At 34.6% G+C, this 15,861-nt stretch overlaps 1 protein-coding gene across 3 annotated transcripts in view; it reads left to right on the top strand.

The window, feature by feature from the left end:
* The window catches only part of TAF2 (TATA-box binding protein associated factor 2), a 90,338-nt gene that overhangs the window by 25,375 nt on the left and 49,102 nt on the right, over positions 1–15,861 (top strand). For all 3 annotated transcript variants that reach the window (XM_032316058.1, XM_032316057.1, XM_032316059.1), the window contains exons 9-17: positions 736–835; positions 2,421–2,506; positions 5,040–5,175; positions 6,197–6,351; positions 7,031–7,145; positions 7,488–7,597; positions 9,613–9,678; positions 10,855–11,107; positions 12,911–13,051. In XM_032316058.1, coding sequence (XP_032171949.1) covers positions 736–835; positions 2,421–2,506; positions 5,040–5,175; positions 6,197–6,351; positions 7,031–7,145; positions 7,488–7,597; positions 9,613–9,678; positions 10,855–11,107; positions 12,911–13,051 — 1,162 coding nt within the window. The remainder of the gene's footprint in view (positions 1–735; positions 836–2,420; positions 2,507–5,039; positions 5,176–6,196; positions 6,352–7,030; positions 7,146–7,487; positions 7,598–9,612; positions 9,679–10,854; positions 11,108–12,910; positions 13,052–15,861) is intronic.

The following is a 15,861-nucleotide window of genomic DNA, read 5'->3' as shown; positions in this document are numbered from 1 at the left end:
CATAGGTTTTTTTTTTTTTAACTTGAGATGAATTTGAAGAAATACATGAAACTCCCTTAAGATTATAATTTATTTTTCTGACCATTCTGTGCTATATGTGGTAAACAAATATTGGTTGGTTTCTTTTTCTTTTTTGTTGGCAGAGGTTAAGTTCTCTTGATTTGTAATTTTTTCCAGAATAACATAGTTTCAGTGGAGAATAGTGCCTGGAACATGGTAGGCAAAATGTTTGAAAAAAATGAATGAATGAATGTTTAAGTGTATGAATGAACAGATGAATGAATTGTGTTAATTCCCTTTCCTCTTGGAAAACCAAAAATAAGTAATTGAACTTTCGATCTCAGAATCCCATTGATAATTTTGCATGGGATTGGCAAATGTGAACTTTACAAATTGAGCAGTACAATCCTGGCTTTGGGCAAGTGTTTCCTTAGAGGCAGATGGTATGGACAGGGTTGGCCAGGAGGGAAGCAGTGCAAATGTAGGGACATTACTTGAAATAAGACTGGAAAGCAGATGTGAGGAAGGTGTAATGGATGGGTAAGTAGAATTTACTGGTAGGAAGTGGTTAAACCAAATATTTTATTAATACATTTTTTAAATTATTTTTCATTTTTTTAAAGAATGCATTAAAGTACACACTATGTGTTCTGTTATCCTCTTTGGCCTTACCTGAAAATTTTTATGATCAAGAGTTTTTATGATTAAAAGAATATATCTCAACTTTTTGTATAGGTCTGATGAATGGGTACTGAAGGGAATTTCTGGCTATATTTATGGACTTTGGATGAAAAAAACTTTCGGTGTTAATGAATACCGCCATTGGATTAAAGAGGTAAAAACAGCCAGATCCATTCCCATTTAGAAGTCAACAAGTCACTTGTCCTTTACTTTCCATAATTGTAAAGCACTGTCATTTGAAAGTGCCTAATTTTTCCCAGCAAAATGAAAATCACTTTACAGAGTAAGACTAATGGTCTCTTTTAGCTAATTCCATTGTCAGCGTTGACTTCCAAAGACTCTTTTGCTAATAAGCAAGGAAATATTTAGGCTCCTTCAGCGTCAAATTAGTCATTAGATATATCCAAGCTCCTTGTAGTTATTGGTGACATAACTCTGTGCTGCTTAGATTTGTTTAGATTTAGAGCCCAGCTTCTGGAGTCAGATTACTTTTCAGTCTGCCTCATAGCATTTACAAGCTTTGTGACTTTGGTTAATCTTTTTCAGTGTCATCTTTATAAGGAGGGTAGATGGGGACTATGAGACATCATACATGTAGTATGCGTGATGCCTTGTACATCACAAGTTCTTATGTGCCAGCTAGCCCTTCAGTGCATGTATGCTCTCTGTCATTGTCACGTCCTTTTCCTATTCATTAAAGGTTTGGCCAAAAAGAAAAAAATCAAGTGTATTTTGCCTAGCCCTTTCTGTTCACGTGCATATACATTTTACTCATCTTGTGCTTAACTCCTTCCTTCTCAAGTGAGAAAATTTCAACCTTTAATATCTTTATGAAATAAACCCCTCCATGTTCCCCTTTTCTCATTTTATGTATCTTCGTCATCCCAACCTAAACTCAAGTAAGCCGGAAGATAATTGTAAAGGATTTCAAACACATCTAAATCAGAAAAGAATTTATACATCTAAACTGGAAGAGTCCATTCTTCATTTCAAAAACTATTAATGAAGAGCAAAAATAGCATATAGCACTTATAGTGTTTTGGGAACTCCTATAAACATTTTACAAATACTAACTATTAATTTTCCTAAGTAGCTTGTTAGTATTCCCATTTGACAGATGAGGAAACTGAAACGAAGAGAGGTTAAATTACTCGGTCAAAGTTACACAGCTAGTAAGTAGTAGAGCCAGAATTCAAACCTGGTTTTTAACTACTTCACTATGATTTTTTACCACTTCTGTATATAGCTTACATATTATTTAAACTAATCATGAGTTTGTAACACAGTTCTGTTGTCTTTTTTTTTCCACTTAAACTTTCTTTTTTGCTTTGATCTGTATCCTATTAGAGAAGACTGAAGAAGTTTTAAAATGGTAGATTCCTGACATAATTTTATTTTCATTTCTTTTTACTTACCTAAATCCTCCACCAGAAACAAAATACAAAGAAGGAATAAATGAACTTGGAACACAGGTCAGAGAAGGTTGGGAAGAGCCATTAAGAAAAATTGGCAGGCTGCTGGCCAGCCCTGAAGTCACAAAGGAGAGAAGGCTTTTGGCTTTATTATTGAGCTGGCTGTATAGTCTGCTTTGTTTATAAGAACATAAACTACTTTGTAAATACATTTAACGTATTTTAAGAAATTTACATTTTGATTCCAGGAAATGAGAAATCACAGTTCAGTTCTAAAATTTGATACGTAAAGAAATTTGCACTGACTCCTATTTTTATTTTTTTTAGGAGCTAGACAAAATAGTGGCATATGAACTAAAAACTGGTGGAGTTTTACTACATCCCATATTTGGTGGAGGAAAAGAGAAGGATAAGTATGTTTGTTTTTCAGAGGTGGTATTATAAACCTTGTATTATGGGTTCAGTCTTTGAGGATTACTTGGGATGTGTGTTGAGGCCCACACAGACCAAAATAATAGTATGTAATATTGAAACCACAAATAGTGGTAATACTCTCATTACTTCTTTCCTTACTTTACTGTTTTTACTGCATATGATGGCTACAAATGGATTTAAACATTAAAGACTCTCAAAAAATATAAGGCTTTACTCTTTTCCATGTTGATTTCCAGATGCTAGTATATTATACTGTTCTTAGAAAGGTTTAAAAATAATGGGAACAAGTATTTCGCTTACGGACCACCACTTGTTTTTAAGTTCCGGACATCCTATGTCTACCTGTTTGTCTGAATGGTCACCTGCCCAAACACTTACTTACTCTTCGCTGTTTCCCTTCTTTCCTTTTACTTCCCTCCCTCTCTACCTACGTTTTTTCTTTCCCTTTCTCTCCTTATGTTGTGTAGCAAATCCCTGTAAAGAAGACAGCCACTGACAGCAAAATAATGGTACTGGCAGGCAGTCTTGTTTGTTCTAGTGTCCATGGATTCCCTAAAGGAATGTGGATTGAAATGGGTGGGGAAGTTTTTCTGTATTTTCACTCATTGTTAGCTGACATTTTATATTTTCCTTAACTATGAATGTAGGCAACGGACAGTACTATCTGTGACTTTGTCAACAATAGAAATCATAGATCTTTTCCTGTCGTGTTATAATTGTTAGCAGATATTTTGAAATACCCTGCACTTATCACCACCTCAACATTACTATAATAGACCACTGCCAGATCTCATTAATGTATTAATAAACTAGCACATATATTGGCATATCATAATTTTTAAATATTTTTATAACTGCATTTCATTATAATTGGTTTTCTATGTAATTCTGTATATTTTATTTTGTGCATATGAAAGCAGTTTCTCAAAAGAGGACGTATAAGATTAACCAGGCTGCCCCAGTGTCTAAAAAAAATCACCACAGAGGTTAAGAAATTTAAAGTTGTATAATCAGTAGCCTTTTCTTTGTTGTAGCATGGTCACCAAGACACGAATAAGTTCAGAGGAAAGCTTAGAAATTTAAAGTTAGGGAAACTTGGATTTTTGTCAGTATTTTAGTGATCGTAGAAAATCACATAACCTTTTTTGTTTTAATATGTAAAATGATGGTAATAGTCCTTAACCAGGTTGGTTGTGAGGATTACTTGAAATCAAGTTTCATAAATACTAGTTCCTTTCACTTTCTTCTCCTGACTGCCTGCTATGTGGCAGTCCCAGCATATGATTAGAGCATTGCCATGGTGTGTAAATACTATTTACACTGAAGGCTTTTACTTTGGTTCTGCCCATTTATTTAGCTCTTGTATGTTTAATTTTTAAAGGCAAAAAAAGTCTGGAAGCAATATACCTCCCTCCCATCAGTTCCTCTTAGAAAATAGCCATAACCACTTTTTCTCTGTGTGTGTGTGTGCCTTTATTTATGTATGGCATTACCAAATGTAGTTCAGTCATACATACATTACTGTGGAACTGCCAAATTGACAAATACTTTAAGTTTTGATATGCCATGTTATTAAGCAAGTGTAATGACTACCCTTACACATTAATTGTGAGAGTGTAATTGGTACAGTAATTTTGAAGGGTAATTTGTTGGTACCAATTAAATAGCCATTTAAAGTAGGTGATTTTTAGATTCAGTAGTTGTATTTCTAACTCTGTTGTAATAGAAATTCTACTTCTAGACATTTGCCATACAGAAATACTTGCACATGTGTAAAAAGACATTCACTACAGCATTATTTAAAATAATGAAAAATTTTAAACATCTTAAGTGTTCATGTGAAAACAAGGTCTTGCTTACAGAAAGCACACCCTGGGTTCCAACTTAATTTAGACAAGAAACATATACATGTGAAAACAAGAACATCTTAAGTGTTCATATATGTTATAATTTTTTTTTACTAGACTGTACTTTTCTTTTAATGATTTTCTTTTAATGATGATGATGATGATCATTTCAGAATTTAGAATTTTTACCTAGTCAGTCTGGTCTTTGTCCCCTGGATTTTATTTATTTATTTATTTATTTATTTATTTTTATTTATTTAAGAAAAGACTTTTCCCACCCTAAAATAGGACAAGAAATTTTTTCCTTCTTCTAGTACTTTTATAATTGTTTTTGTTATGTAGTGCATCTGGAATTTTTTGTGTGTATATGGTTTAACCTTGGAATTGGTTAGAATTGTATTAATTATAATGATGAATTTGGAGAGCACTAAAATATGGACATTGTTCTTATCTAGGAGCTTGGATTTGTTTTTACTAAAATTTTCCTTTATGTTTTTTCATGAAACTTCATAATTTTCTTGCAGTTAAATTTATTTTTAGAAGTTTCCTACTTGTCTTGCTCTCATGCTAAGAAATTACTGAGTTATATTATCATGATGTGGCCATGAAACTTGTTTATTTAACACAAATTTGTCTTATTAAGTACAGTTGTTTATATTTTTAGTCCGGCATCTCATCTACACTTTTCAATAAAGCATCCACATACACTTTCCTGGGAATACTACACTATGTTTCAGTGTAAAGCTCACCTCGTGATGAGATTGATTGAAAATAGGATCAGTATGGAATTCATGCTACAGGTAAGTAGTATTGAAGTTAAGGACTTAACAGTTACAAAAAAAGATACATTCTATTTATATAATATGAATGCTATTCTGTAGAATAGGAGTCAGGCCTCTGGGGTTGTAGCAGGAATTCTGTTTCTAATTAGCTGTTTGCTCACAAAGTAATCTGTGCTTTTCGTTTGTTTCCTCAGATGTAGAATGAGTATCAATACTTACCCATTTAATGCTGGATTGTCATGGTTATAAAATTAGAATGTGGGAATGAAAGTAAAACCTATTTGTATATATGATTTTGTATTTAGCATTATTTAAAATATTAAGGGTGAACTGCCACTTACGAGTATTTTCAATAAAAAAACCCAAACCTGTCTAAAAGATGTTTATTTATGCTACTATTAAATTCTGTCATATATTTTAAGCAACTTTTGGTGTAAATAGTTGAGATCTAGTGGTTGAGGTAGTAGAAGTAAGATGTATTGTAAATGGTCAGCTATTTTTTTTTCGACTGATAACATTCTTACAGGTGAGTGAAAAAAAATTTTTTAGTAATTTTTAAAGCATTTTATGTTTGCCTTAAAATTAAGTTTCTTTAATCTTTCTGTCCTTCACCTTACCTTTAAAGTGGAGCAGTATTAAATGAGAGATGGTCCATATAGAAACTTGTAGAGCTGTGTAAGTCTTAATGAGTGTTCTCAATTTGCAAAATGTTTAGTTTCTTTGAAAGTTCATGATACAATAAATTATAGGTGTTACATATTATTGTTATTATAATCCTTAAAAACAGTGTTCATTGTTTGCCTAGGACATCATTAAAATTGACTTATATTTTGAGGAAGAACGGATTTATAGTTTGGCTGTTTAAATCTTTGCATACTTTTATTGCTAATATTCTTTAACTATATAGTAAGATATGAAATGTATTAATTTTGTAATTTACTATAGTTAAGTCATAATGCAAAGTGGGTATAGTACAGAATTAAAAACAATGTATATTGTGTTACACAAACTTACTAAATGACCCTTTTCATCCGTACAGGTCTTCAATAAACTGCTAAGTTTGGCTAGTACTGCTTCATCACAGAAGTTCCAGTCACATATGTGGAGTCAGATGTTGGTTTCCACATCTGGATTTTTGAAATCCATCTCAAATGTCTCTGGCAAAGACATCCAGCCTTTAATAAAGCAGTGGGTGTATCCTTTTCAGTAGCAGCTCACCAAAGAGGGGAAGGGAGTAAGGTTATATGTGTCAGGGGAAGGAGGCAAAAGAAAGATTTGGGAGACCAAAGGAGAACTATTTAAGTTGCTAAACAGTAGTAGAAATAACTAGGAACTGTAAATCATTTCTGCTGAGGTGCCTATTAATCATTGAGATATACACACATATATGTTTATGCTTGTAAAATTTGGCATATTTTGAGTTGCTTTTTAGTATGTGAGTATTGCAGTAGGCTTGATGGTGGGGGAGGTGAGTAATCCACCAGAAAGGCCTGGAGGACGGCTCGTTAGATGTAGCGGTCTGGTGGCTTTTAGATGTGGTTAGGGGTTGGCACAACTTAAGTGCTATCTGGGAACTTTTCAATTTTTACTTTTTTTTTCATATCAAAGCACTATTATATTAATAAACCAGTACAGTGGTTTTACTTCTTTCAAAACACAAATTTGTTAATATTTCAGAAATTTTGTTTAAATCTGGGGAAACAGTTTTCACAAAAATTTTGAATACTTTGCCACCTGGTTTACCCTGAAGTGTGTTCTCAGGCCTTGAACTGGTGAGAATGTGTCTGAAAGTTATCACCTACTATAATGAGTCAGTTATTTTGTTTAGTACATATTCATCTCAGAATTCAAAAGTTCCTTTACAATTCTGTAGAGACCAGAGTGGAGTGGTAAAATTTTATGGAAGTTTTGCATTTAATAGAAAACGAAATGTTTTGGAATTAGAAATAAAGCAAGATTATACATCCCCTGGAACTCAGAAATATGTGGTAAGATTTTTTTTCCAAGTGGCCTTTTTTACTGCTTTCTTCCCTGTTTCAATATAGGAAGAGCTTATGGGTGGAGAACTGATTAGAAGATATATGAGATTTTGTTTGCAAAGGTGGAAATTGAGAAAACACAAACTATCAATGATGGAGGTTATGATGGAGATTTCAGGGGGCACAGGTTACCCCAGTTTTCCCCTCCTTTGGTGCCAACTACCTTTCTGTGTCTCCTGATACAAATCTTCCATAGTACAGTTTTATATCTTGAAATATATGCCTGTACATGTAAGAATACATACATAGTATTTTTCTAACATTATCTTTGAACACTGTTTCTTTTTAAAGGGACCACTTAAAGTGACAGTGCAGGAGTTAGATGGATCTTTCAATCATACGTTGCAAATCGAAGAAAACAGCCTTAAACATGATATTCCCTGTCATTCTAAAAGCAGAAGGTAGGCATTGAATCATAACTTTAAACTGCAGTTGATAATTAAACTGAAAGTCTCACAGATTAAAATGCCAAAATAAAAATCCTAATATATACCCAAGTTTCAAGTAAAGAACATATTATCTGGTATCTTTTTTTCTTCCTTCTATTTCAAGTTGGTATTACCAAATATTCTTTATTTGCTTTCTGTTCTTGACATTTTTTTCTTTGAATTAGTTAATTTAAAAACTTAGATTTTATTTTATAGGGTCATTGGGAGGTGGAATAGAAGTTTGATTTTTTTTTGGAGTCAGGAAAAATTCAAGGCAAATTGCTTGGTTTATTAGTCCCATTGGATTAATATCTATAGTAAACATTGGGGAAATGATCATTAAATATAAAGGAAGGCGCTGAATACCTATGTCATAAAAATCCGCTGCATTTTCTTTGCTTTATGTTTCTCCTTTTTTCTGTATGCCTTTACAGAACATTCTTTTTTTTTTTTTTTTTAATTTATTTATTTTAAGTAATCTCTATACCCAGTGTGGAGCTCGAACTCGCAACCCTGAGATCAAGAGTCACATGCTCCTCCACCTGAGCCAGCCAGGTGCCCCTTCATGTATTTATTTTAAGCAGTCCTATACCCAACATGGAACTTGAACTCATGACCCCAAGATCAGGAGTTGCTGAGCCAACCAGGTACCCCTTAAAAAACCTTGTTGGGGCACCTGGGTGGCTGAGTGGGTTAAAGCCTCTGCCTTCTGCTCAGGTCATGGTCTCAGGGTCCTGGGATCGAGCCCTGCATCAGGCTCTCTGCTCAGCAGGGAGCCTGCTTCCCCCTCTCTCTCTGCCTGCCTCTTTGCCTACTTGTGATCTCTCTCTGTGTGTCAAATAAATAAATAAAATCTTAAAAAAAAAACAAAAAAAACCCTTTTTGTTTTTCAAAAAGGCACATTGTCATTTTCCTTAAAAAGTACCTGTATCCCTGGGGCTAATAGTACATTATATGTTAATAAAAAATAATAAAGTATTCAACCATTCATCTTCAATGTAGTATATTTTTTCTTTACCACTGTTGTTAGCCATTAGGGTGTATTCTGAATAAAAAGATGGGAACATTTTTGTGCTTTGCTGGAGGATTGTGTAGTAATATCAGAACTTCAGAAACAGAAGTTTTACAGTCACGACTACATTGAGGTCATGTCACACAGATGAGGATGTCAGTTGATTGTGACGGCCTTCAGAAACTTGACTGTGAAATTTCCCTGAAACCATTTTTTCTCTGCAAAAATTCTTTCTTAGTTTAGGCTGAAATTTCTCTTTCTTTTGTTCTGTTTCTGCCTTGGAAATTGGGAACATCCTATTGCTACCCTTTTCATAACATTGCCTCAGGGTTTTTTTCTCTATAGTAACAGTATGTCCTTTGGGTATTCTTTGGTGTGAGGAACACGGGAAGACTGTTCTCTGTTCCTGTTTTAATTTGTAGTCTCCCAAGTTTTTAGTAGATTTTATCATTCAAGAGTAATTTGCATGGAAGTAGTTGCTTTTTGGAGGACTTATCCTAAATCTTTTTCATATTGATCAGTTGTACATGTTTATTAATATTGTTAAGATGTTTTATAGTTAACCACATACTTCATTTCGTATGGGATAGCTCCTTGCTCCTTGTCTCGGTTCAGGCCTGGTTATTTTTTCAATTTTTTTATAAAGGATTTGTTGATAGATCGATCTTTTCTGTATAAAATTGCAGATTACCAGTTTTTAGAAGTACATCCATGTTTTAACCAGCCATTTAGCTATATATTTTTGCTTTTTGTTAAGCTTTCATCAGGAAGAGCTTTCAGTATCATTGACTTCATTCCCTTCAGCTTCAAAATAGATTTTTTTTGGTGTTTAAATTCCATTACATTCACTATCCCTTCTTCCTCAAGCTGTCTTATAACATTGCCTGAAGTTTTTATTTTGAACTTCAGCTGTTCTTATCTCCTTTCTGAATTGAAAATGTCACAGTTTGTAAACTTAACTTTTCCCTGAATGTAGGAATAAGAAGAAAAAAATTCCACTCATGAATGGAGAAGAAGTTGACATGGATCTTTCTGCGATGGAGTAAGTTACTTGAGTTAAGGATGTAATATTATATGCGTTGTCATTTGTCTCATTACTACACACACCTAAAAGTATGTAAATGCGTTGAAATTGGTGCTTTTAAAACTTTGAAAGTCCATAGAAGTGCATTGTTTCTCAAACTGTAATGTGCGTGTCAGTCACGTGCAGATCTTCTTAATATACAGTTTCTGATCTAGTACTTCTCTAGTGGGTCCTGATAGTCTGTATTTCTAGGGAGCTCTCAGATGATCCAGGTTCTTTTTGTCTTTGGTCAAGGCTTCAGGGCATTTTGAGGCTCCCCGTGCTTTCAAAATACAATTTAAATATCACTGTTCTAAATTTTATGTGGTAGTATTTACTGATTGGCAGTGTTTAATTTTTAAAAATACTATAACTCAGACTTCATTTTGCTCATCCATATTGTGCCTCTGTTTTTTTTTTTTTTTATTAAATATCTGTAATTTACTGGCTTGGTTGCCAAATATTACTGCTGTTTATATATACTTTTTCCATATCAAGTGCCTTTCCTGTAGTAAGCACCCACTAGTATTTGGTGAATTAAAGTAGTATTTTAGGTAGTGTCCTTTTGATGATGGTGTTGACATAGACTAGATTTTTTAAAATTGGGAGTTACTTTGACAAGTATGGGAGAATAAATTCATGATATGCCTCTGAACTATGATTTCAGAGTTTGCTATTTGAAAAAGATGATCACGAATCTAACATTTTTTTTAAGTATTAAAAATCAGTTAATTTAGTAAAATAAATTCATTTCTTAGTCACAGATTGATTCCAAGAAATGATGGCGTTTATAGCCATAGTCAGTTAGGCTGTAGGCCATGGAATGAAGAAATTTGATCTCATTCTTTTTTTTCACATTATATAATCACAAATCAAAATCCCCAAATTAATATTTTGAGATGGAATTTCTTTGTGACCACTGTCGTCTTATCCTTGAGGGATCTTTTAAGTAACATTAGTAAAGATTAGCTATTGTGAGAAAGTTTGAAGTACATTAAATCCAATGAGAATGTTGTCAGTGTGATTTAAAAAATACAGTAAAAGTTCAGGCAGTCTTGAGTATTGCATAGAGAAGAGAATCTGTTTAATAAATGCTTAGTTTTTATTTTAAAAATATATAAAATTGAAACAAAAGAAAATTTTATTTTCTTTCAGTGCTGATTCCCCTTTGCTGTGGATAAGGATAGACCCAGATATGTCAGTGCTGAGGAAAGTAGAATTTGAGCAAGCTGATTTCATGTGGCAGTATCAGCTCCGCTATGAGAGGGATGTCGTTGCACAGCAGGAGTCCATTCTGGCCTTGGAGAAGTTCCCTACGCCAGCATCTCGCCTTGCACTCACTGACATATTAGAACAAGAGCAGTGTTTCTACCGAGTAAGAATGTCCGCTTGCTTCTGCCTCGCAAAGGTGAGATGATGCATAGTAGAAAGAAAACATGATTACTGCATTAAAAAAAACAAAAACAAAAACCCAAAAAACTCTGGTAATGAATTAGCATTTACTGAAGTCTTTAATTTTACTTGGTAGCTGGTCCCTCAAAAGCTTTTTTCCAAATATGTTTAATAAGACTGATTCAAAAGGAAAATATTTTGATCTGAAAATAGATAATGCATTAAAAGTTTGTAATTGTCGGGGCGCCTGGGTGGCTCAATGAGTTAAACCTCTGCCTTTGGCTCAGGTCATGATCTCAGGGTCCTGGGATTGAGCCCCACATCCATCCAGTTCTCTGCTCAGCAGGGAGCCTGCCTTCCCCTCCCCCTCTGCCTGCCTCTCTGCCTACAGAATGAACTTATACCAAAAGTTCAGACCAAGGTTTAAAAAAAATTTTTTTTAATTCTTTTTTTTTTTTTTTTAAAGATTTTATTTATTTATTTGACAGACAGAGATCACAAGTAGGCAGAGAGTCAGGCAGAAAGAGAGGAGGAAGCAGGCTCCTGGCTGAGCAGGGAGCCCGATGCGGGACTCGATCCCAGCACCTGGGATCATGACCTGAGCCGAAGGCAGAGGCTTAACCCACTGAGCCACCCAGGCGCCCCCGAAAGTCAGATTTTAAATTCAAAGAGGATTGCTCACCATTTTATTGAATTGCCAAACCCATTCTGTTAAAGCACAGAATGCATTTGGCAAGAAATTCCTTAGTTTGAGTGGTGCTTTACGTTAAAATTATAGGAAATCAGTTCATCTTAACTAGTCTGTGTGGTGATTATTTCATGTTGGTTTGGGTTTAGTAACCAATATCAGTGATACATAACTTAAAATGATAGGTTCTATAATTTCATGTGCTAGAAAAGTTAATTTATTAAGAAAACTAAATATTTTTCTTTAGATGCAAAAAAACTGAAGGTAGAACAAATGAAAACCAGAAAAACGCAGACAAAAATTTGGCCAGAAATACTGGGTTCCAGGTATTTTTTAAAAAGTCTTGATATAGGTTCATTTGCATTTAGTGACTGCCCTGCCTTCCTCACTGCTAAAATCCATTTGCCCAGCATTTCTGAAGATTATAATGGTTAGATTCGTTTTGTCTTTAATGGTCACTATTGAGAAGTTACATTGCTACATCCTGCTCAGATATGTGAGGGACAGCATGGTATTCTTTGATAGATCATCTGCTAAGGATATGATTTCATTGCTTCTATAAAGATCTTTGTGATTCTTGCATGCTAAATTCTTAGCAGTTTCATGAAATTATAGACTGTTATTTAAAATTATAAATTATTCTTTTCAGACATAATTTCTATATACTCTAAAAGTTTCAGTAGCAATATATGGTTTTTCTGTAGAGCATTCTTGCAGACTTAAACATTAGCACTGTACTTGGCTTATTTTTCAGTTAGGGTAGACTTTAAAACCTTTTTTAAAATTCATGGTGATGATTCTGTTTGATAATTTGAAGTGTTAGAATTATATTTTCCTAAATGAAAAGGACAAACATTCAGAATAGAAGGCTTTTGCAAATTTTTTTTTTAAAACATAACAGAATGCTCCAACTTAGAAATTACAGAAAATATAAGTGTACATAAGAGTGGGGGGGAGGTGAGTTAATTTTTTTTGGAAATGGTAATAAAAGGCTAAAATTATTAAATTTCTGAGAATTAAAATTGTTGAAAACAAATCCAATTGTATTAATAGATTTTAAGAAGCTATTTTATTTATTTAAAAATATGTTTTCAGTGGTAATGGAAATTACTTCATTCTAATTATTTGCAGATTGCAAATTCAATGGTGAGCACATGGACAGGACCACCAGCCATGAAATCACTTTTTACTAGAATGTTTTGTTGCAAAACTTGTCCAAACATTGTGAAAACAAACAACTTTATGAGCTTTCAAAGCTATTTTCTACAAAAGGTACAGTTTACTTTCTACTTTGTTATAATTCTTTTTTGCTGTTATCTGTGTATCTCAGTTTAACTTGGGGACTATTTAAATAACAGGTATGTTTACTTTTTTATAAAATGTTTGCCTTTGTTCTATTTTTGGTTCTTCAAAATGTTCCCCAGGGGCACCTGGTGGTTCAGTTGGTCAGGTGTTTGCCTTCGGCTCAGGCCCCAATTCAGGCTCCCTGCTCATTGGGGAGTCTGCTTCTCACTCTGCCCCTCACCTGCTCAGGCTCTCTCTCTCTTTCTCTCTCAAAATCAAAATCTTAAAAAAAAAATGTGCCCCAAATTTTAATTGATAATTCATTGAGATTATGAGCTGTGTGTAAGTAGCTATCAACATTTATACTAAAGTAGACAGAAATGGATAATTTGACCTTTTGGTTGGTCATCTAGGGGATGGAGGTATGGGTGAGTCCTTCTGATGGCAGTCCTTCCAGAATGTGGACAGCCCTTCCGAAACAGACAAGTACAGTACCCATCTCTGGTTTCAGTCTTAGCTCTGCTCTCACTAGCAGTTTGCACGTGGCTAAGTTTCTTAACCCTGTAAGCTTCAGTTTACTCAATTGTAAAATTTGTCTTTTTAAAAATCAAATAGACCAAGTATATAAAGTGTTTTTACACTATATCAGAAAGAAAATTTTTTATATATATATAGAAAGTCACAGTGGTGTGATGGTGTCACTGTTTTAGGAAGGGATATGGAAATGGCAAGATTTTCAACATTTGGGCAATTTGCAAACCACTTGTAAAATGTTTGGATTGGTTTAATGATGATGATGATGATGAAGATGAAGGCAGGGGTGCCTGCTCAATTAAGCGTCCACCTCTTGATTTTGGTTGGCTCAGTTTGTGATCTCAGGGTCGTGAAATTGAGCCCTGCATCAGACTGCTAGGTGTGGAGCCTCCTTAAGATTCTCTCCCTCTCCCTCTGTTCCTCCTCCTCCTCCTCTCTCTCTCTCTCTCTGTGTGTGTGTGTGTGTGTGTGTGTGTGTGTATGCTCTCTAAAAAAAACCAGAATATATAATAAAGTCAGAGTTCAGATTAAGTAAATCAAACTAGAAAGAGGAATGAAGTTGAAGTAGAAAAAACTAACAAAGCCTATTTAATGATTTTGGTGTTGAGGAGTGGGAGAAAGACATGTCGTGGATAAAGCAGTGGGTTAGTTTTGTATAAAGGAAGAAGAAACTTGAGGCATGTTTGGCACAGAGAAAGGAATCTGTGGAAAGGGTGAGATGAAATATTCAAGTGGGAGCAAGTAAATATAAAAAAGAGAAGGCAAAGTCAATTCTAAAGATACAGGAGTGGGTGGGACGCAGTTGGGAGGTTTATTTTAGAAAAGATAAGAACATTCCTTTTTCTGAGGCAGGTGGAAAGCAAATTGGAAGTGAGTGAAATGATAGATGTTGAGGCGGTTGTTAGGTAAGGTGAGATTTATATTTGGCAGTGGGAGAGGGAAAAGATTACCCAGCCACATGGAGATACCTACTGAAAGCAGAAGTCATGATATAATTAGAATGAATTTCATCAGCAGAACAGATTCAGGATGAACCAGGTTTTGGGAAAGCCAATATTGGTGTGATCAAAGAAGTCTAGGTGACGTGTCATTTTAAAGGACTGAACATTCTCTAGTACTTAACTTGTTGCCCAGCTCTCTCTTGCCATTTCACTAATTCATGGTATGGAGACAAGTTAATTTCTGTGTCTAACCAGAATGTTCCCTTCATTGTGCCATTGTGTCCATATACCTTATATTGTGTTTCATATTGGGAGGTGTGTCCCATTAGTGAGAGGGATGAGATCAGTTTGTAAGTTTTGGTTTGTTTGTTTGTTTGTTTGTTTTGTTTTTAAATAAAATAGTAGGCAGTATCAGAAGGCAACATATCTTATAAGGGTATAAAGTGTTTGTGGTTTTAATTAGTATACATGACATTTGTTTGTGTGTAGATTGGGATGTAAATGTATTTCTTACTGTGGGTTGCGGTCAAAAAAGTTGGAAAAGTAATGCTTGTAGACCAGTTTCTTTCACATAATACTTTGGTGCCAGAAAAGACAGAAAAGATTACTGTAAGTCAAACCTGAGTTTCTTAAGGGCAGAACAGGCATTAGGCAGGTATTTCTGTGGAAAAGAGCCTTTCCTTCCATTCTTAGGGCGCGGACACTGTCTTTTGTTACATTGTAGTAACACTGATGGTCTTAGCGCTTCTACTCCTTCATGCAAGCAAAGGAGTTTACCCTCCTTTTTGTCCTGCAGTTTGGAAGATGCTGTTAGTTTGAATCAGATGAGAGCATAGTCCAAATCTCCCTGAGTACTGAGGACTGTGATGACTTCATCTGTGGTTCTTTCTTGAGTTTAAATAGCTTGGTTTTACTGGTAAAGGTTACCACTGTGTGAGTCAGGTTTCCACTTCTTTAGGAAAATTCCCTGTGAAAATCTGGAAAGGGAAAAGTTAGGCTGGATTTTAGGTAATATACCATTTTTCTTTAGGTTGAGAGTGGGGTGGTACTGCAGAATCAGCGTCTCTCAGACTCATGATCTCTTTCCTGTCTGTCGCATGCTTCCAGCCACTGTATCATCTGATCCTAAACATGGTTGTGAGGAAGCAAGGCTCTTAACTAGGCAGCTGGCTAAAATAATCGTCTTGGTAGTAGAGTAGGACTTGAAGAATAGTCTGTCTAGTGTTAAAACCCATTCCTTTTCCACTGTAAGACACAGAACTGCATTTACGTAATTAATAATGACATATACTTTACTTCATCAAACGAAGACATAGGCACACA

The sequence above is a fragment of the Mustela erminea genome, chromosome 16 (assembly GCF_009829155.1).
Source record: "Mustela erminea isolate mMusErm1 chromosome 16, mMusErm1.Pri, whole genome shotgun sequence".
NCBI lineage: Eukaryota > Metazoa > Chordata > Mammalia > Carnivora > Mustelidae > Mustela > Mustela erminea.
This window is presented reverse-complemented; position numbering and strand designations above follow the sequence as displayed.